The sequence below is a fragment of the Megalops cyprinoides genome, chromosome 7 (genome assembly GCF_013368585.1).
Source record: "Megalops cyprinoides isolate fMegCyp1 chromosome 7, fMegCyp1.pri, whole genome shotgun sequence".
Taxonomy (NCBI): domain Eukaryota; kingdom Metazoa; phylum Chordata; class Actinopteri; order Elopiformes; family Megalopidae; genus Megalops; species Megalops cyprinoides.
The window spans coordinates 6371936-6393301 of NC_050589.1; the positions used below are offsets into that span (position 1 = coordinate 6371936).

General features: G+C 45.9%; 1 protein-coding gene across 2 annotated transcripts in view; it reads left to right on the top strand.

Annotated features, from left to right (window-relative positions):
- The first annotated feature begins 260 nt into the window (after positions 1–260).
- pex14 (peroxisomal biogenesis factor 14) overlaps positions 261–21366 on the top strand; it is a 71906-nt gene continuing 50800 nt past the window's right edge. For both annotated transcript variants that reach the window (XM_036533991.1, XM_036533992.1), the window contains exons 1-2: positions 261–332; positions 7477–7521. In XM_036533991.1, the coding sequence (XP_036389884.1) occupies positions 297–332; positions 7477–7521 (81 nt within the window). In that variant the 5' untranslated portion in view covers positions 261–296. The remainder of the gene's footprint in view (positions 333–7476; positions 7522–21366) is intronic.

The window sequence follows — 21366 nt, forward strand, 5'->3', positions numbered from 1 at the left end:
AGTTTTTGTACATTTTCAAAAACACGTTTCCCTCATTTCCATTTGAAAAATCATCATATTTTTAAAGAAAACTAACGCGTTTCATTTGTTAAACAACTACTGGATGGAACCAAGCTCTGGTTGTCTGGCTATCTCCCCTCTGCTGAGCACAGTTATGGAGTGAGTTAGAGATCTCATTATCAACAGAAACATCTCTGATAGAAACTGAAGTTGCTCGTCCTTCGATTGCTCTTCCTGATGCAGACCAGAGTAGTCGAACTGGGGATGGGAAGGGTTGCTTGCACAGGCTGGAAAAGATGGCATCCTCTGATCAACCTGAACAGCAAGCACAGGTTACATTTTAACGCTTTCATTCAACATTGTATTACTGTTGACTGGTAATATGGTTTGGGCCCCACCTATGCAAAATCTAGATTACCTCGATGGGAGATGACAGGAGTCTTGACCTTGTGTTGGTGTGAAAAAGTTCATAGTGGTTCATCAACCGTTTTCGTGCTTGACAAGTGCAGGCCAAATACTATAGCTAAACATTTCCTCTAGTGTGTATACAACTATACATTTCGGCGCTTTAAAACGTAAACACTACAATACAGCTTATTAGACACTGAAACCAGGATTTATTTAGCAAAATCTACCATCAAATGATGCCTTTTATTGTGTAAGCACAGCCAGTCATGCGATACAAATGTGCTAGCAAGTTAACGTGCTGTATTGCGGCAGTTAACACTCCCAAGCACAGCGGGGAAGTAATCCCAGTTTGGTGCAGCATATATTCTTTCATTTCGGCATACTGTTCTTAAATACTTTGCTGGTGCAAACCGTGCTTACCATTGCTCGTAACTCGATGTTAAGCGTTAATTTAGCTGTTTGCTTTCGTTTGGTAGCGGAACAGAACACAGGTTGCAACTAACTTTAACGGTAGTAAAACGTTAGCAAGCTCGCTAAAAGCTACTGTTGATTTTAAAATTCTTTCTTTATTGTTATTGCAAAAATATGCTGTCCATATTGTTTGAAACTCGGACTGTACATAACCCATCGTTTCAAGTAGTGATCGATTGCTTGTAGACTTGGCACACTAGCTGAGGAGTTTCACTGGAAGTTTTTTGGCTCCCACTATGGTGGGCTAACGTTAAACGGTAGCTGTAAGGAAGTAAGGATAGGTCAGCTGTTGAGAATTTTCTTAGGAAACACTGCAATTTTAAGTAACTCTGGCTGTTATACTCTCATTATAGTTGTTCTTGTGGTGTATTAAACATGGCATGTACGCCAGACAAAATGTAAAACATTAGTGAAGGAATGGTTTGTTAACCTTTTTGCATAAAACCTACCAGAACAATGTTATTATATGAATGTTGCTAAAGTGTACTTTTCCTTGGTATGTATAGTGATGACCTTCAATTTTTTGTTTCAAAGATAAGTTGTTTCACCCTATGGCCAGGGGTTGTTACGTGTCAAGACAGGTGTATTCTTATATACTGAATTTTGGGCCCTCTTTGTAAAGAATTGTCACTCAGTCTGCTAGATGAAGATATACTTAACTTTCAAGAAGTGTATCAGAACAACTTTAATGAACTTTAATTAAACATTTACTTTTTTGTTCATGTTCTACAAGCCCATTCAGCTCAGATTAGTTAGATTAGCATTCAGTGTTATTTATTTATTTTTTTTTTACCAGCCTTTTAGCATATGCTGTTTTGAGTTTAATGTTCATATCTGTAGCACAGGTTCATATAAAAAGCAAGAGGCTTTAGTTTACATAATGAAGTGTATATGCAACTACCACAACTCTTTAACTATCTTAAGGAGGAAATTAACTGTGTAAGCCAAATATCTTAGTGATATCAGCAGTTTGGTTTAATTGTATGGTCAAATATTTCGTTCTTAACTCCACAGGTTATGAATTTTGCTTTAAAATGACTATTCTCTTTAAAAGGGGAGTATACTCCAACAGTTTTTTTTTTTTTTTACAAGATGTTGCTATGAGTGAGCTATTTCATATATCCTTTGAAACAAGACAAAGCAAATTAGATCATTTTATTGGAACGTCACACATTATTATCAAAAATAATCAACTAAGGTTTGTGTCAAACAAGAGATGGTTTTTAGAGTGGTGCTGTCTGTTGGGGAAAGATAATAATATTTAGACAAAAGTTGACCTTTGACTGGTAGATATGAGCCTATCATTTCAGTGGGCAGTAAGTTAATACTTTCCTAATTGTGGTGTCAGCAGTAACACTGTCTCTATGCCTCCTCTTTTTGTAGCAGAGGCCTACTTTGGAGTCAGAAAATCCGGCTTGTGCTCTGTTAGGTGAATCTTTTTGCATTCAGTCCAGATTTATATGAAACCTTGCAGGCTTATTGGCTTTTAAATCAAATTTTAAAGTTGGAAAAATGGCATCGTCAGCATGCCCCGGTTGCCTCAGCCACTCCTCATTAGAAACAAGTGGTGGAAAGCTATAAGATGTACAAAAGGTGCAGCTGCAGTAAGTAATGACAAAAATATACTCGGCTGCACCTGCGATTTGTTGCTTGCAGGTATAAGGCATTTTGGTGTGTTCTGTGCCTGTGAGTTGGCTGTTTGTTGTTTGTAGATAGGGTAAATTAACTATATTTTAGATAGACAACCTTCTTCAACGCTTGTTTTATTGTTCAGTTTCTGTTGGAGTTGCTTGATGAAATAACCATACAGCAAAAAGGAATAGCAGGACCACTGCTCATAGGGTGTTACGGCCATACTTGTAGATTCCCCCGGTGAGCTTTGTCAACAGGTAGACTCCAGTCACAGCACCCTCAGACAGGGTTAGCTCCTGAGAGACCAGCGGTTAGGGCCGCCGTACATTATCACCCTCTGCGAGATCAGTATATCTGGTTGGGGCACCTCCACGGCTGACATCTTTCCTGGACCTTAGTGCAGAGGCACCTGGGTGTCACTGTGGCTAAAATGGGTCCTGCATAGCCTATCAGCAGCTCCAGGGACAAGGCAGGGCTCACCCTACTCCTATTGGCTGGGTGCTCCCTAACTGCAATGGATCGTGCCGGGCACACAGACCCTCCAGCTGTCACCGGCCACATGTACGTTGGCACGGTGGCACATTCAGTGACAAATCTCTGTTCACTGTGTGAAATCTCTGTTCCAGCATGAATGTAGGTAGTGGGTGTGCCATCCACGCTGTGCTCTGCAGGAGGGCTGGGTGGAGGTGTGAGGCATCGCACAGTATCGGGGGAGGTCACAGTGTTTGGTGGTGGCTCCTTGACTGTGTAATAGAGGCCATGTTCCTGCCCTGCGCTCCGCACCTTACCTTGCGCAGAATCATGCCTTTCTCTGCAGTCATGACAAAGCATAGCTCCATGTGACTGTGTGTGTCAGATTCTGGCACAGGCAATTGTGCATGTGAAGGACAGGCCACCCTACCCTGCCAGCATGAATCAATAAGAACTCCTCTGGGACGCCCTGCATTGGGTTTGAAAAAAGCTGTCATAAGTAGCCCGTGACTGTGCACAATGTGACAAATTTTTTTTTCTAGTATTTTATTATTTGGTGGAGGACAAATTCACTTTGAAGTTTGACCATTTGGGCATTTTTCTTATTCAGCTGCTTCAGGCTTCTTATTTCTTGTTTTTACTGTTTTTCAGGATTCTTTTGTAATCTTCTCCCATTAATCTGTCTCATTCTGCGTGTGCACTTTGTCCCATAATTGAAATCGCAGATCGTACTCCTTCTGAGTCATTTTAAAGTGACTGCTCAGGCCAAATATTAAGTCATCCTAGCTTCATGCTTCTCTCATGCCTCCTGTCTCATGTTCACACAGGTACTGCACAGAAAATAAAAATGATGGGTTTTTGTATCCTCTATCTTGGAGAGAGATCTTTGTTTTGAGTGTGGCTAGGCAGACAGACGCTGATGTCATAATGACGACAGAGGATAAGATTGCCTACTTCAAGGCCAGCTGACTGTCGTATGTGGGGTTGCTCAACATACTGTTGACTTTGATCAGTTTGCTGTGGAAACACCTCTGTTTTACCTCATGTCCAGATAACTTTCTTCGGGTGTGGTCTGTAGATGTGGTTACTCAGTGAACCACAAACCCAGTCAGTCCAGCCAGAAATATGTTTTGATTTTCTGTAATGATTAAGGAGCGGATGAAAAGATGTGTTTCATACTGATAAAGGCATGTGCAGGATAAAATTTCAGCCCTGAAGTGTCCCCTCTAAAAGTGAGGCCAGAACTTAGAACTCAATGCTCAGTGTTCCTGTGAGCATTTTAAATGCACTGCCTTGACTTGAGGTGAAGACTTGGCCATTCATCAGTACGTGAGCATTTGGAGACCAGCCCAAAGGAAACGGAGTGTTTTGTCACGTATCATAGCTGTGGAAATAGCCAGGTAAATTCAGCACGTACTGTACCAGTCCAACCTGAAGATAATGGGGAAAAATGCATTCAAAGGCATTTTGATTTCTTTCAAAAAAAAAAAAAAAATTAGTATTTTTAAAAATATATTTTTTTGGCTACTTTGAAGAATCAGAAATATAAGTGTGTTTTGGTATGTTAACATTTTTTTGGTCACTGCTTAATTCCATTTGTGTTATTTAATAGTTTTGATGCATTTACTGTTATTCTAAAAGGTGGAAGATAGTAAAAATAAAGAATAAAAGTTGTGTACGCTCTTTTGAGTGGTACTGTATATTCGGATTCACTTCTGCGTTCCCCAGGCACAACTGGCATGTTCATTCTCTGATAGCCCTATTCTGCAAGCTTTTCTCTCTGCTTCTGTCTGCTAGTGTCCTCTTGCCACCAGGGGAAACCTATGCCTCATTGCTGGTATGGAGCAGGCCTGAACAGTTGGTGGCACAGCCAGGAAGTGATCCGTCCATACGTCAATACATAAAGAGACGCAAAGAGTGGTTCAGTAACTCCAGTCCGGTCTCACCGCAGGCTGTCCAGTGTCTGTGATAATCACTGATATCTTTTTTGTTTTTTTTGATTATTTTGATTTGTAGTATTTGATTTGAACTGTGGTCATTTTTGTCTCAAACACACATTCCACTTTAACTGACCGAGTAGTATAACAGAAACTTTTCCTATCCATGCTAGCTGTTTGACGTTTCTGACAAGTGAGTCTTAATGCATCTATTGTAATTCCACCAATGCTACACAATGAACATGGGATTACAAGAATGTCTCAGTAAACCAAACTTTTTGCCTGGTCAGCTGTAATGTTACATTCCAAGCATTATTTTAATGTCTTTATTTTGCAACAACATGAGTAAGTACTATATGGACTGTATATGATGCTGTATATGTAATGGTCTTTATGATACAGTCCTCCATAAGATAAAAAACACTTTACTGTGTCTTTTATTGCTTGCACCATGATACATCACAGATAGGTATTTGACTCCCAATCATATTGTCTTCAGCTTTGTGGTGATGGTGGAAGGGGATACCAGACCTTGATTCTGTCTGTGGAACTTGGGCTTCCAGCTGCAAGACATCAGACAATCCCCAAAGTGGTTCTAAGGTATCAGTAGGGCTTTGCACCCAAAGCAAACCAAGTATAAAAAAAGTTGTGCATTTAAAGTTGCGCTTGTAATGCACACAGATTTGTGTCCTCGGCTATCCTCTGACTTGTGTCCTTGCAAAGGTGATCCCGCTGTGTTATTGTTTTACACATCCTAAAGGTGTCCTATAGAGCTAAAGAGATGAGGTGGGGTGCGGCAGTCCTGGCCAATGGGGGGGGGGGGGGGTGGTGTTCGTCTGCCTCATAAACTTCTACCTCTTGTACCCCCACGGTTTCTATGACGACTGCGAAAGGTTCAAGTCCGGGTCAGCAGCCCGTAAAAACAGCGCTGGCTGGAGCCACCAGTCACTGTCACATCAGCAGACCGTTTGAAGCGTGTGACCCCCCCCCCCGGATGATTGATACCATTATTAATTATTCAGTAACGGCAGGATGAAATCCCTGGGTAAACTGCGGTGCGGTTCCCTGCCCCTTGTTTCCGTCTTGCGTTTCTGCTCCGCCTTTAATTTACTGCCGTTGAAAATTCTGCCCCCTCGGTTATTGCAACCCGAGTCGGAGTACAAGGCAACACAACACGGGAGAATGCCACGGCCCCCATCGCTACCCCCCCAGAAGCGCTCGCTGCCAGTTCGCGCTGGCCTTTCAGACTTGCGGTCACGTATCCTGTTCTGCTGCACGGCAAGACGACATGTTCAAGTTCATGACTGAAATCTGACAAGTTGGTGAAATCAAAGACACCCCCCCCCCCGTGCAGGGGGAAGCGTTTCATCGATGCGGGCGCAGTGGTTGCGTAACGTGGCTCTTAGCGGTGCGTCATTGCTGTCCATGTGCTGACCTTGTGGGTCCTAATTCTCCACACCTCTTCCATTTCTGAGCAATCCTAAATGAGTCTCTGCAGCTGAGACTCTGAAATACATTTGCTCAGCATGGACCTCAGTAACACTGTTATAAAGAGGGAGCCAGACGCCTCTGTAGTTTATGGTTGAGATCGCATTGCCCTTTGTTTAATGGTTGGATCTTCAATGCCCGTGTCATAATAGGAGATTTAGGCTGCTGCGGAGACAGGGCGGGCAGTGTCCTGTAGCAGATTGTTCCACTTGTGTGAAGAGAGCAGAATTATGATCTGTTTGGAGCTTGCAAGGGTGGCTGGAGCCATCTTCCCTGGAACAGTCACATCACAGAACCGGTGAGGGGTATCTTGTGGAGCGCAATTGAGGAGAAAAACAAATATTTCAAAGCGTGCACTGTGCTCACCTGTGATTAGCTGTCCCCAGACCGTATCGGGGATGTCTGCCACCGCGCTCTGAGGACTGTTACTAGGATACAGGTCCTGACGAGGCCCTGGAGGCTGTCTTGGGCCGTTCTGCGCAGAAATATTGGACAAATTGCCTCTGTATTGTTCTGCTGGTGATACTGTTAGGATTTCATGTGTAAAATTCTGATCTGTAGGGCATGTTCACTGACATTGGCCCTTGGGGTCTCAGGGACTGTAGGTCTACCTAATGTCAGACAATCCCGCTTATCTCATGACTTACTCCAGTCTGTCTCTCTTTATCTGTTTTTACTTAAATTACATGATTTCAGTAATTCTGTATGTTTATTTTAAAAATATGAACAAACCTACTTTCTATAAGAGAATGCAAGAGAACTTTTTAATTTCAGTGGTTTTTTTTATATTAATATTGCATATCCTAAGACACATTGTAAAAACTGTCTTTATCAAAAAAAACTGTTTTTTATCATTTTGCAAATAATTCTAGTCATGTGATTAGTTAAAAACCAAGATGGGCAACTACCTTATTTAGTTGATTGTACAAGCAGTGGCTTAAGCTCTGAAACATTTTGCAGTGTGTGTGCATGGCCGGTGATCGATTAAGAGTGTCCAACGGTCTGAAGTGACAGTAGCTCAATGTGTCCAGTAGATGGAGCTCTAATTTAAATATCTCTGGTTTTGCAGACCGGCTCTCCCATCAGAGAAGATGCTTCCCCGAGAGAACCGCTGGTAAGCAACACTGTGCCCTCCATCTGGCCGACCCGCTTGCACCATGCACTATTAATGACCTGCTAGTATTGTGTGCCACCTTGTCCAGAAGACACTGAGGCTGCAGTCACTTGGCCATTCTGGGTCCATTCCCTATTCATACCTGGTTCATAGCCGGGGTTGCTGGCTTTGCTGCTTTTGGTCTTGGCCGTCATGGTGCGTTGTCATGTTTAATGCCACCCACGCCACATTCAGCACCTGCCCTGTTCCCCACTACCCACCTTTGCTTTGTTTTTTTGCAGACAAAATTCTTGTTGAATTCTTCATTGGGAAAATAAAATGTTAGATGCAGTTATTTGAATACTTAACAATAACAATAGCAACCCTATCAATCCTGAGACCCAGTAATTATTCTTTTGTTCTGTGTGGTTTTTATGTCGTTAATAGTATTGGAAAACTATATTGATTGTTACAGTAAAAAACTACATATTTGAGATTTAAACTACAGGCATTGCAGAATCTGAATCACTTTTATTTCCCATGTCCGTTTGCACAGCATCACACGCAGTACACAGTACTTCTTGACACACTTGTACGAGGACTTGGAGGACACTACAGTGCGATAAAGAGGTAGTGCAAACAGAATCGCACAGTACCAGACACGGTGAGACACGGACTGTATGTGTTTTTATCGTAAGCAGTCTGTTTGAATTAGAGATGGTGCTCGGTTTTAGCTGTTTTAAGACAAAAGTGGCTTCAGTTTATTTTGTGACACATTGGAAGTGGGGCTTTGTAAATGTGGGGCTATTATTAACATAAAATCACAACCTTGTGGAACACAGAGACAGCCAATCACGTGGGCACGCTCTCTGATCTGGGGCTCTGCCAGCGAGTTGCCCTACAACGGGCCGAGGCGCACCTCAGGGTACGGGAGCAGCCCCCCCACTCTCTGCGCTCCCTGTTTAATTTCAGCACGCATGCACCAGCTCGCCTTGTTCCATTGGCCGATTATTGATTTAGGTGTTTGTCCTCTATAGTCTTCCTTTCATTTTGCACACACACACCACACCCGAACGCGCTCCCAGCTATAACCTGAAAAAGCAGGAAAATCTCGACCGTTAAGGTCCCGATTCCGAATGGGATGACAACTTTTTTTTTCTTTTCTTTTTTTTCCTCCTCCTTCCTTCTTCCCCCTTCCTCTGTCCTTTTGATGAGCTGCTCTTTCCCAGTTAAGTGGATTATTACAGTGCGGGATAATTCGTGTCACAAGGCATTATTTGGATGAGGTGAATAATTGAAACTTGTGTCTGAAAGGATTTTAGCTGGATGAGAGGAAGGGGGCCGCTGGCGGGGTTGGCGGGAGGCTTGGCTCCTTGGCTCAGGGGCGCTGGGCTGCTGGGCTGCTGGGCCCGGGACACCAGTAACATTAACAGGTTCTGACTCACCTCAGCGGATCGACGGACCCTCTGTAGAAGGCAGGGGGGAGGGGGGTGCAGGCTGGGGAGCTGTGAGGCGGCCGGTCTCCAGCAGGTTTGGACCTGCAGCTTTCAGAGGGCTGGCGCGGGTGCCCCCCCCCCCCCCCCCCCCCCGATGCTGCTGAGCACCAGTCACTTAAAGCACTGACATTTGCCTCCAGGGCTGTCCTTCCTGGGTCTCTCCCTCTCTTCCTCTCCCTCTCTCTCTCCCTCTCTTTCTCCTTCCAGCTGTGCTATCTTTTGCTATCTTGTGCGTATCTTCACCTGTGAAACACAGACTCGGATCTGTGTGGTTCGATCAGATATGAATCCCTCATATCCCCCAGGGTCATTTCATTCTGTCCCTCACGTGACACAGGCTGGGTTGGTCACCCGCCCAGTTCTCCTTTAATGCACACTGCTCTGGGAATTTGACATTACTTTGCAGTATTAGCTTAGCGGATGCACTTCTCCAGAGCCACTTACATAGCCTGCATTTTACATACTGTGGATTTACACACCCGGATATTTATTCAAGCAATTCGGGTTAAGTGCCTCGCTCAAGGGCACAGCAGCTGTACCCTCCTTGGGATTCAAACTGGCAACCTATTGGTCCCTATCAGCAATGGGACTCATTATAGCTATGCCACATCGCTGCCCCAAAAAACGGTCCATCTTCAAAAGGTATTTGACGGGAAGGCATCTAGAATTTCATGGACGCAGGGCAAGTATGAAAGCGCGCCGCTGCTGTCCTGCCAGGTCTGGGGTGGGCGGGGGGCACGACTCTGCCCCCCCTGCAGCAAGGGGGTGCACCACACGGCTGCCCCCGTGGGATGGGGGGAGGGACCCCAGCTGGCCGGGCCCGCTGCGCCTCCACCGCGCGCTTCAAATACCACCGGCCTCCCGTTGGAAGAGTTTTGGGGGTGTGGGAGGGAAGGGAGGGGGGGGTGGGGGGCGAAAGGGAAAAAAAAAAAAAAGTTGTCAAAAGAACATCCCGGTCTCACAGCAACTTCAAAAGCTCTTCTTCCCCAGGATATTAAGCGACTGTGATGAAAAATTTAGCGAGCGTTAAAGAAGGCGCTTTGAAGTGATCTGTTTTGGCTCAGTCGTCTCAGAGTTTCCGGAGCCCCTCTGCTCTCACCACCACGCTGCAAAAACACACACACACACACACACACACACACACACACACACACGCACGCACACACAGGCACGGGCACAGGGGGCTGGCTGACGAGATGCCAGCATTAACATTACAGCCAGTGGCATCGGCCGGGAGTTCTGCTGCTCGCTCTCTCTCTCCCTCCCTCTCCCTCTTTCTCTCCTTTTCTCTCGTTTTCTTCCCCCTTTTTCTCCTCTCTTTCCTCCCTCTCTCTTCATCCTCCCAGGCCCTGGAGTCAGGGTAGACATCTGTTGCTCACATGTTGGTTTTGAAAACAAAATTTCCATTCCGTGGGGGTGTAAAGATAATATAAAACAATGGTGGTACCAGGAAGTGCGGAGGTCCTTTTAAATCCGAGAGTGACCCCTGGTCACCTCAGCACCCCCCCCCCCCCCCCAACATAACAGTGAAGCATTCATCTTCTCTTTGTCCCTAATTTGGGACAGGGACCACAGATTCAATTCTCAGATTGCATTCTGTTATTGTTTTCCTCCTCAGAAATTAATATTGGGAATTTGGATCGCGAAACTTCGGAATGAATTATTAACAGGACAGGAAACGGTAGCCACCGATGCCTCCAAATGGATCCTCCTCATTCTGGAGGAAACTGGGCTGCAGTTTAGCCAGCCGGGGGAATCATCTGCCAGCTTTTTCTCTTTCTTTTTTTTTCCTCTTTGTTCATTACTTTAATTGTAATTGTAATCCTTTATTGGAGGTGCCTCCAGTAAAGGTGAGTTATAGCCGGTGCGGGAGCGTGGGCCGCGAGGATATTTCATGATTATTGGAGAGGACGGTCACTAGGTGGCGGCGAGCACTTCGCCTCGGCGGTAATTGCAGGGCTGGGAGTCGCGGTGAGGGATCGGGGCGCGGCGGCAGGTCTGGCCGCCTCTTTACACGCGCTGACATCACGCCGGGGGGAGAGGGGTCATCGCGGAGTCTTAAAGACGCAGTCGCCCGCTGTGCCTCCTGAGAGCACCGGCGCCTCGTGTTCCACACAGGAGGGCGCAGTGAGATGGCGGTGTGTGCTCTAAGGTTTCACAAGCGATGCACCTCTCCCGGTTTAGGGAAAGGGGGCGCGGGACATGGTATGATAAATACATTCATTGCAGCCTCTGTGTGCTTCCCCAGGGACGGGGCCCCACCCTCCCGGTGGCCGGAGTGACTCAGTGGCGCCCTCTGTAGGTGCCCGCCGTTGGCTGTCCTGGCCTAACGATCCGCTGCAGGATGCGTCCCGGTCGGTGCGGGCCGGTGGTTAATGATACAGGAAAGGGGGCCGCTGTTTTATTGTTGCTCCGCTGCAGCGCCCCCCCCCCCCCCCGCTCCTGCCTCCCTCAGAGGGGGGGCCCCACCGTATGAATCCTCACTGTCATGTCCAAGGACGAGCGGCGCAGGGTCAGCTAATTGCTTTTATGATTATGATTTGGCGTCGGATTTATCGTGCGTGCTGCGGGCGCTTTCTGCGCGCGGACGCCCCTGTTCGAAAACGAGCTAGCGGCTCCTGGCTCGGACTTCTTGTTTCAGCGCGGGTCACGCCGTTTTGACTCATTACGCCAGGATCGAGGTGAATCACGCCGCTCTCTTCCTGTAAAAGCCTCGCCGCCCGAGAGAAATTTCCCCTCTCCGCCACAGAATGTGCCTTTTTGGCTCCTTTTTTGCGTCATCTGTTTTTTTTTCTTGATTTTGTGATTAATCTCTAAGGCGAATGCCTAGCTCATGACCCGTGTGTGACACAGACCCAGAATCTTAGTTTTCTGTTTGAACTGTGAAACGGGGCTGTTTCCAAACCTTCTGGCTACATTTTTCGCATATGATGTCACAAAGAGTGGTTTGAATATTTTTGTGTCATTGTTGCCAAAAGCTTAATTGCCTGCTTTTTTCAGGACTGTAAAAGTCCCATTCTATCTTTTTCAAAAGGATGTGCACTAGAGGCTGATGAAGCAAGGCTTGAATAGCTACTGGGCCGTGCCTCGCTCACAGGGCAGAAAAGAACTCCATCCTCAGCTGCTGAATTCTGTAGATACATAACCAGCGGTGCTCCCACATGGAGTTCCTCCCTCTTTCGGTAGTCTTACATTCTGCCTCTTGTATTCCTACAGTAACGTTCTGCCAGCAGACACACTGAGTCTATCAGTGATCGTCCTCCGTGTCCTCAGACGCTGCTGAATCCGGCTGCAGGTTTGCCAAGTTGGCAAGGCAGGATGAAGTGCAGACATCAGTGTGGAGGAGTGCTTCTGGCCCGGAAGTCCCACTAATCTGATAGAGTGTGAAGAATGCAATTATGCATTTATGCGGGCTTAAATATACCAGTCAGAGATGAGTAGACTGTTCCGTTACCTGAAAATTGGTTGGAAATCTGTCACCTAGGGAATTTATGCAGACAATTTAATAAGTCTTGAGTCTTGAAGGTTAGTAAACGGTACCTTTTTGCGAGTTCTCATGTGAGAGTTTAGTATGCGTGCTGGCTTTTCGTGTTGTGGAAAATTACATTGGTGAAATATGAAGGAAGGCACGGAAAGACAAAAACAGCGTGTTCTGTTTAACCTTCCTAGTGCAGTCTAGGACCTGAGGAACTCATGGCTATTTTTTTATTGCTCTTCACATAGTCACGGCAGGCCTTGTTTTTGTGAAGTATTCTTTTTTGTGGAGAAAGGCAACATGGCTAAAAGTCTGAAGTGTTACGAGTCTCTGTCTGTCTCCTCTTGCCTGTGCAGTCAGGAGAGACGAGCTGAGTGCTGAACATTCAGGTCAGCCAGTAGCTTTCAGAGCTTCAGGTGGGCTGTGGGCTGTGCATGGCCTAATATTGCCGATAACATTAATGGCAGAAACTTAAAACATCTATTTCAGCCTGTCAGCTTTTCCTCCTGATGAAACGAAAAGGCTGTTCAGATTTGAACCCAGAGTAGCCTGGAGCATTGCACCCCTCGGGGTCTAACACATGTAAGCAGATTGATGAGGCTGTGCGTGTAGCTAAGCTTGTGTGTTTGTTTTGAGGAACGTGGGCGCGGTTGGAGTGACAGCGGCCCCGTGGGGAATGATGGGAAATGCTTGCCCTTGCTCAGCCGAGTCGCTGTAGCTCCTGGAGAGGATCGGTGTCGTACCGGAGGGAGGGAGGAGTTCAGAACCATGGCAGAAACAGACACCCAGCTGGCGGTGTCTGTGTCTGTGTCTGTGTCTGTGTCTGTGGGTGTATGTTTGCATATGTGTGTGTGCGTGTGGGTGTGGAGGTGTCTATGTGTAGGTATGTTTGTGCATATGTGGGTGTGGGTGTGTATGTATGGGGTGTGTGTGTCTGTGTCTGTGTGTGTAAGGATATGTGTGCATATGTTTGTATGTGCCTTGGTGTGTGTGTGTGTGTGTGTGTGTGTGTGTGTGCTTGTGTGTGCGTACGTGTGTGTGATTGTGTGCACAGGCACGGGGGGGTTCTGGGAGCGAAGGAGTGGGCGGACACAGCTGCCGCTCACTCCGCGGTTCTGCTGACCGCAGATTTCTGGGCGCCGGACGGGTCGTCCTGGAACATGCAACATTTTAATAGAATGTTTGAAGCCCCCGTGGGAAGGTCCAATTAGATTTGTCAGATGAGTCAAAAGCTATCAACGTGAGAGGGTCCTCCGGGTGACTCAGCGACCAGCGCGGCCAGCACACGCGGCTGATTCACCAGTAGCTTCCACTGGGCAGCGAATCAGGGCGGCAGCCCCGCTCTGCACCTCACCTGCCTCATCAGGAGCTGCTGTCTGTGTGCGGTGCATCAGAGCTCAGCTGTCTGCTGTGTGTCATGTAAACAAGTTCAGTGGAGAATGAGGTTCCTGAAAGGAAACATGGAGCAAGATTGTCTAAAATCCACAGTTTGGTGAAGTTTCTGATGTTTTTTTTTTTTTTTTGCAAATTACAAGCCTCGATAAATAATGGCTCTTTTTATCTACTAGCTTCTGCCGAAAACCTGTCGCTGCGTTAATGGCTGGATTTGACTGGTATGGCGACAGTTTTGGGTGTAGTGCACAGTGTGGGCCTCCAGAAGGCAGCGCTTTGAGGCCCGTGTGGCCTAGCTGATGACGAAAAGCCAGGGCCTGTTAGTGGAGGAGCGGCCAGCCTAGCGTGGCCCCCTGCTGGATGCCGCCCTTGCAAGCCTCCCATCCCACTCCGCGTTGCACTGTGGCTGGTGGGATTGGCTGACCGGCTTTTGGACACTTTCCTTGTGCTGTAAAAGCTGGTTGCACCAGGAAGGATTGTTCATTCAATAAGCTGGCAGTGACCTGATTTCTTGAGTGGTGCATTATGGGAGCCTCACTGGCAGTGCTGGTGAGAGCAGTGGAGGTTTCCCTTCCCAGTGACCCCTGAACTCTGTGTTACACTGGGCTTTGGTTCAGGAATTCTGTTTTCTTCCCCCCTGGGTGTCCTGTGATACCCACGTCACAGCCACTTTAAGGCATCTTCTCCCTCATAATGTTTGAACTCTGTGATTATGCAAAATTTATTAAACTTTAATTTGTATGTAGAATATATTTGGAGACCTTTTAATCCTCGAAAATGCATTAATGTAAACAAAATGGCAACAGAACTATAATTTCCATTCTGTTATAACTTAGTGAACTGTGTCATTATACATTTTTCTTGAAAGATGACATAAATACGACACAATTTTAATTACAGTGTAGTTTTTTTTTTTTTCCGTTTTGCGATGTGCCTGGGAAGCAGTCTTCTTCGGATCACCCCGTACGGTCTGAACTCACCAGCGTTTCACTTTGTAATTGCAGCCACTTAATTTTATTAAAGTTTCTCCCCCCACCCCCCCAGTTCATGTCCAGAAAGAAAGGTGTTGCAGCAGTGCCCCCCCCCCCCCCCCCCCCCCCCCTTCCTGTCTTTCCACCGTGTGACAGGAAGTCTCAGGGACAATCAGAAATACCTCCCCTGTCAAGGCTGTTCATATCGCTCTCGGCCTCCAATGTCACTTTCAAGGCGTAATTACACAAGTTGCGTTGATTAGTGTAAGAAGCAATTATGCCGGCTTTCCGCAGTAAATGAGGGCCGTGATGGCTTTTGATTGACAGGAAACATCCCTGCTTTAATAAGTAAATGACTATGGTAATTCAGGTATTGAGACCCTTTGATTTGTCAGCATCTTTTTCATTTCTGTAGTGTCCCCTGATTTTAATGAACAGGAGTCTGATTGAAGTGTTTTGTCTTTCTTTTTTTTTTTTTTTCCTTCTTTTTTTTCTGGTGCACTGGCAAAGTGTCGTCTGTCGGGAGCCCTGCTCCAGACCTGCTAAGTTTCATATTGAAAGGGTCCGCTGCTGACGGCGAGACTCTGATTTTTTTTGAGGGGAGTTGATTAAATAAGCGAGCGGCTCGGCGCAACGGGAACGCTGAATTTTCTTCATAGTATTACTTTACAGCAAGGCAGTATTTTTAGAAGTCTGGAAATCAGAGAAAAATGATCCTTAATTGACACATTGGGAGTGTTCTTTATCAGGCTTCCCAGTAAGTTATTAGCTGTTAATTCATCTGCCGGCTCCCCTGCAGCGGCAGTTATTTGTTTAAATCGGGGGATTCCCACGGTGCGTTTGTAACTACACCACCGAAATGCCTCTCTCTATAATTATTTAACATTACACGCTGGCTTAAAATGGTTATCAGTTGAGGAATATTAGCCAGGGACAAGGGAAAGTTATTTAATCACGGATGAGGCTCAGTGTGTCTGTATCCGGGAGGGGTGGTTAGCTTCATGGTTTTGTGTGGAATTGACTCAGATATTTTCTCTTTTATTGAACAGCGGAGTTTGTACAGCGCAGTTTCCTTGAACTGAAGAGGAAGCTCACAAAGACTTAAAGCGAGTGCTTTCTCTCTGTTTTATAGAATGACTGTTCGCCTTTGGTTGTGATCTGAAAAAATAATCAGTACTTTACCTCACCGTTATCAGTAAATGCAGGCGCACTTAAAATGTCCCCTGCTTGTCCCTCATCTTGACCCAGGGAAAGTTTGGGTATATTTGCATACCAAACCTACCAAGCAGACAGCCAAATAGGTGTTCTGATGGAAGGCTGATAGAAAAGTACTTCGTATTGTATTTTTCCTGCTGTTTTTCCTCAGGAAACAGAAAACATTGCTGGTGAAGTGGTTATTAGAGGCGCTTTAAAAAGCAGCGTATGTGAGTGTGAAGCAGATGCAGGGTCTGCTCCTTCCCACCCCCCCCCCTCCCGGGCCCCGTGGCGCGGAGACGCGGAAGGAGCGAGTGAGGTGCAGGAAGTCGTTCGTTTTTCGCGGAGCGAAAAGGTGCGGGGGCGCGATTCTGCGCCGGGAGCCTCCAGGTGCGAGGCACCGGAGATCAGAGTTTTCACCTTCAGCTGCCGCTGCTCTCGGCCGCGGCCAGGGGAAGCGTAGAGGGTCCCAGCCACATCACACCTCCGCGGAAAGAAGCTAGACTTCAGCGGCACAAGTTCAAAAAATCTGTTATCTACAAATGCGGCAGGTCATACGATACAAAACTTAATATTTATTAAGGTCTATGCTGTTTTCTGGTCTACTGCAAAAGACAGCTTGGATGGAAACTGGGGCCATTACTGACACCAGTGTTTGTTAGCCAACACTTGGGGACACCAGTGTTAGTTAGCTAGCTGTATTGTTATCTTTTATCCAGTTATCCAACGGAATACCTGCTGGCTGGCTAGCTGACTTGCATGTTGTAAGACAAGTAAGCTGCTGTAGACAGAAAACACCTTTATTTTACATTGCTGTCAAGTGTAAAAGTAGCTGCTATTTGCTGTGCACTTCAGCTGGCTACTTATCTGATTTCCTTCCTTGTTTCATTATCAGGTTACTAAATGATAAAAACTACACATAAGATTTTAGTTTATGTTGTGTTTTCTGGCTGTTTAAGTTCTTCATTCTAAAACTTCCTCATTTTTCTTGTACAGTACCATCAACAACCACTGTCAGTGTGGTCTAAACATAAGGTATTTTTTGTACCACTTTAGAAAGAACAGACTGCCAGGGTCATTGACACTGTCGCCATCCCTTTCCACATGAACAGGCTGAATTTTTAAGTATGCTCGGAATTTTCATCTGAGAATTTGAAAATAATTTTAGTGAAAATAATTTTAGTTGACAGTGTTAAATGATAATAAGCTAAAATACAGACAGTTTATCAAAGGAGAACTGGGTTCAAACAAAAGGCCTTTTACTCGGCTGGTGCTGGAAACCCCCACGCACTCGCGCACGTGCAGAATGAATATAATAAAATAATTTGCACTTGCACTCACTATCCCAGCTGTAATTTATATGGATTGAATGAGTGCTGCATTGTGGCAAAGCATGAGTGGACCAAACGTTCATTTGTCACCTCTAATAAATGTTGGAATGTAAATTATGAAGTTATGCTTCAGAATGTAAATGCACTTTATTTCAGTCCCTTAATGCACCCCCCCCTTCAATACATTAGAAGAGGGGGGGTGGGGTAAACATAAAAATTCTGACTGTTTTAACAATCAATAATAAACACAAAAGACTGTAGATGGGGAACATTATAAAATATCTGAAGTCTGGTTCATAAATTATTGCTTGAAAACGGGCTTGTACACTAAAAATGTAAATACATTAATGTTATTAATAATGTAGTGACTAATAGTTCTATCAGGACTGTAATAGTAGTTTAATGGAATATGACAGCAAGAATATATTACTGTTCTTATGTTTAGATGGGACCCCAAAGGACATTTATCAGTGTGTGTTTTTTTTTTTTTTTTTTCAAACATACTTTTTTTTTTATTATTTTGTTCAACTAATTGCTCAATTTTTCCCAACATCCCATGTTAGAAAAACATGTAATAGATATTAATTAATACTTGCCAGTTTTGCCGGTTTGATGAAAAAGAATGAAAGCAAGGCGCTAATGGGATTTTCGCGTTCCTCGGCGTGTGGCGGGCTGCGATTAGGGCTCTATCTGCTGGCATCAGGAACGCCGATACCGCCGCGTCAACGAGGCAGGAGTGAAGTGGGAGAGAAGGGCTGCCTCGTTAGAGACAACACTCCTGGAAAAGCCCTGGAATGCTGGTGTGGGTGGGTGGGGGGTGGGGTGACTTTTCTTTGAAATGCTACAGCTTCCTGAAAACATCCCTTCGCAAACTGCCCGGGCAGAATGCTGAGAATAATTCTGGAACCCGCCTGGGCCTGGCTCTGCCACCTGTCCTTCCGGCCCAACCTGACTGAATCAGTCGGTGGAGATGTTGTGACATCACCTGTTGCTGCTTCCTCCTTTGTGGCGCTAGGGGCTGCTGGAGACTGCTACCTGTGCCTCGGACTGAGCCCGGCTCTGAGAGCCTCCCTCCCTGCCACTGGCCAACGCCGCAGCCCCACCGGAGAAGAGATCTGCTCTCCATATGCCCCATACAGAAATCCACCGCATGCAAATGCAGCCGTTATTTCCTCTGCCCCTGGGCTTTAACCGCTGAGTTGTTGACAATTTGTATGCTTTGTATCGACAGTGGGAACCTCTTGGTATTTGTGCCATGATCCAGGAACTCCAGGCTTTGATGACTGGACCCTGATACGTTCTTGGATAGGGACTCGCCAGCAGTTCACTGCACTTCTGCGCTCTAACCTGATAGCTTTTTTCTGTTGATCTTCTGATTTGCTAGTGACGTGCTCTGCTGCGTAGCACAGTCTTTCAGACCGTCCTATAATCTCTGAGGTGTGTTCAGCATAGCCAAGGAGGAGGTACTTGACAATACTTTTCTGTACCCAAAGGTGGTCTTTAGCTATAAAACAGCTGTCGTTAAGGTGGGGCCGATTCGTAGGCTGGTTGGAAAAAAACAGAGATGGATTTATTCCAGGAGCCACTGGCACCACGGCAAAATTAAGGCACACCTGGATTAGCCCTGGAGTGGGGGGAATGTAATTGACGGTGTGGTTGGTGCCCATGTTATTTTCAGCAGGCACACAGGTGGACAGGTTGTTTTCCTGTCTAATTCCATTGTAAACCCCCCCACCCCACCCCCACATCTTTCATGGTTATTTTTGTCCCGTCTATGAGATACAAGTGAAATGCAGTATTCTGTCGTTTTGTTTCTACAGTTACAGGGGAGGCAAGTGTCTCTGAAATGGAAGTATAAAATTTCTCTCGACAGCAAAACAAGGCCACGTGACCACCAACAAACAAAAAAAAAAAACACACACACACAAAAGCTCTCCTTTAAAATAAGAAGTCCAGCTGGTGCCTGCTTGGGGATTACCACAGCAGTGTTTCAACACAGACACAAACCCGTTGTCTACCTGTCTGTTAGATTGAGCACACCTACACCAAATCACACTGCTTCCAAATTGCTCATTTGTACATGTGTCAGGTGTAGCTGAGTGTTGCTTAAAGGGTTCTTGGTTGTAGTCCTACTGCTCTAGTTCTCGGCGCAGCCAAACCACAGCTGACAGCAGGATTTCTGCATGGCCGCAAGCCTGCTTCAATTCACACAGTTATTTCACACAAACGCACTGTTTCATTCATCTTTTTTTATTTCAAATCAAGCATTCCATTTTAAAATGAGCTCGATCCCATTTGCTTATTTCAATTAACGGGTTTAAGCCATATCAATCACTTTTTACCTCAGCTAGCTAATTTATTAAATGGAAGTGCAATTTACTCAATTGCTCACTTTTCACTTTCATAGTTTTTTTCAGAACTTGGGTTGTTTAAAATGAGGCAGACTGTTACAACTGACAGAGATAGAATCTGTAATTGCTGGAGATATTGATAGTTTCGAGCATAAAACCCCACAACACAACGATTTCTGTGCTTAGCCAGCTAGAAAGATCAAGATCATCACTGAATTCAGAAATTTGGTACTTGCTGAAATAAAGTGAAATATATAGGTGGCTTTTTTGTAGTTACTCTGCAGTCTTTAACATGGGTATTTGCTGCAAAATATTGTTTGTTACCATCCAGAAAGACAGACATGAAATTCCACCATACAAGTGGAAAACACAGTATTTGAATATAGTATTACATATATATAGGAAGGGGGGGGGGTGATGGGAGGGGCTAGGGGGAGTCTGCCAGGCAGGGGCCAGGCAAAGGCTCATGGGAGTGGCCTGCTGACCTTGCTGTCTCATCAGGCCTCTTCATTTGCAAGGAGTCAGAGGAAGAGATGGATGTTATGTGCCCAGCTTTGGAAGCTGCTAATGCAAAGAGTTCTGCTGTCAAGACAATGGTGTCTGGAAACGCAGGGAGAAGGGCGCACACATGCCAGGGCCTGTAGGGTCCCTTTGGCACCTGACATGGAGGAGTGCCACTCTGTTTCATACACAGATACCAGAGTGCCAGTCTCTGTAGTGTGTCACAGGTCCCCAGCCTGTACCTGCAGTCAAACCCTTGCATGCGTCCATTGGTTAGCATCCTGTGTGCTGCATGTGGTTTATGACCACCAGCTGTTCTTATCTCTTTTGTTCAGTCAAACCCCCCCTGTATTCATGACTCCAACTGAATCATTTTCTTTATTTATTACTGCTACGTGACTGTCCTTTGTCTCCCTAATCATGTGTTATGCCGATGTGCTCTTTTTTTCCCCCCTCTCTCTCTCCCTCTCATGTGGCGAGTGGTTTTAAGTGTCGGCGGGTGAGGGGGCGGGTGGTTAGAAAAGGGAGGAAAGATTCAGGAAAAGCCTCCCCGTGGGGAATGTGGAGAGTGGTATTGTCATGTGTTTTCTGTGTCAAGGTCGGCAGAAAATGTCAGAACAGGTGTGTGTCTATCATTGAGCAGGCCTGCCAAGTCAGCCCCCCAACACCCCCCTCAAACATGCCACAGAGTGACACTGGAGTGGAGCGGCTCATGTCATGCCTCTGTCTTAGTGCCCAGGGTCCCATTCAATGACACTCTCCCAGCATTGGCAGGGAGTCTAAGTGGGGCAGATGCTGGAGACACCCCTTACCAAAACACCAGAGCTGCCAGATTTTGACTCTACCAGGAGTGGGGTTTTGAGTCAGAGGTCGATCTGATTCTACCCTGTTCAGATGATATGACGATCTGTGGTCCACCCCACCACTCAAATGCGCCCACTCTCACCTCTAACCCAGCTTTCCCTTTTGATGGCTGCTGGCCTGAGGTTTGTGTTAAATAAAGAGTCCTCCTCATTGTCACAAGGGGAGAGGGATCACTCTTATCCAGCTGTCCCAAGTGCTAACATGTCAGACTTGATGCAGTTGCTATGCAGTGCAAAAGCTGCAAAATATTCACATAGCTACACGGGAAAAAAAAAAAAAACAGATCATTCT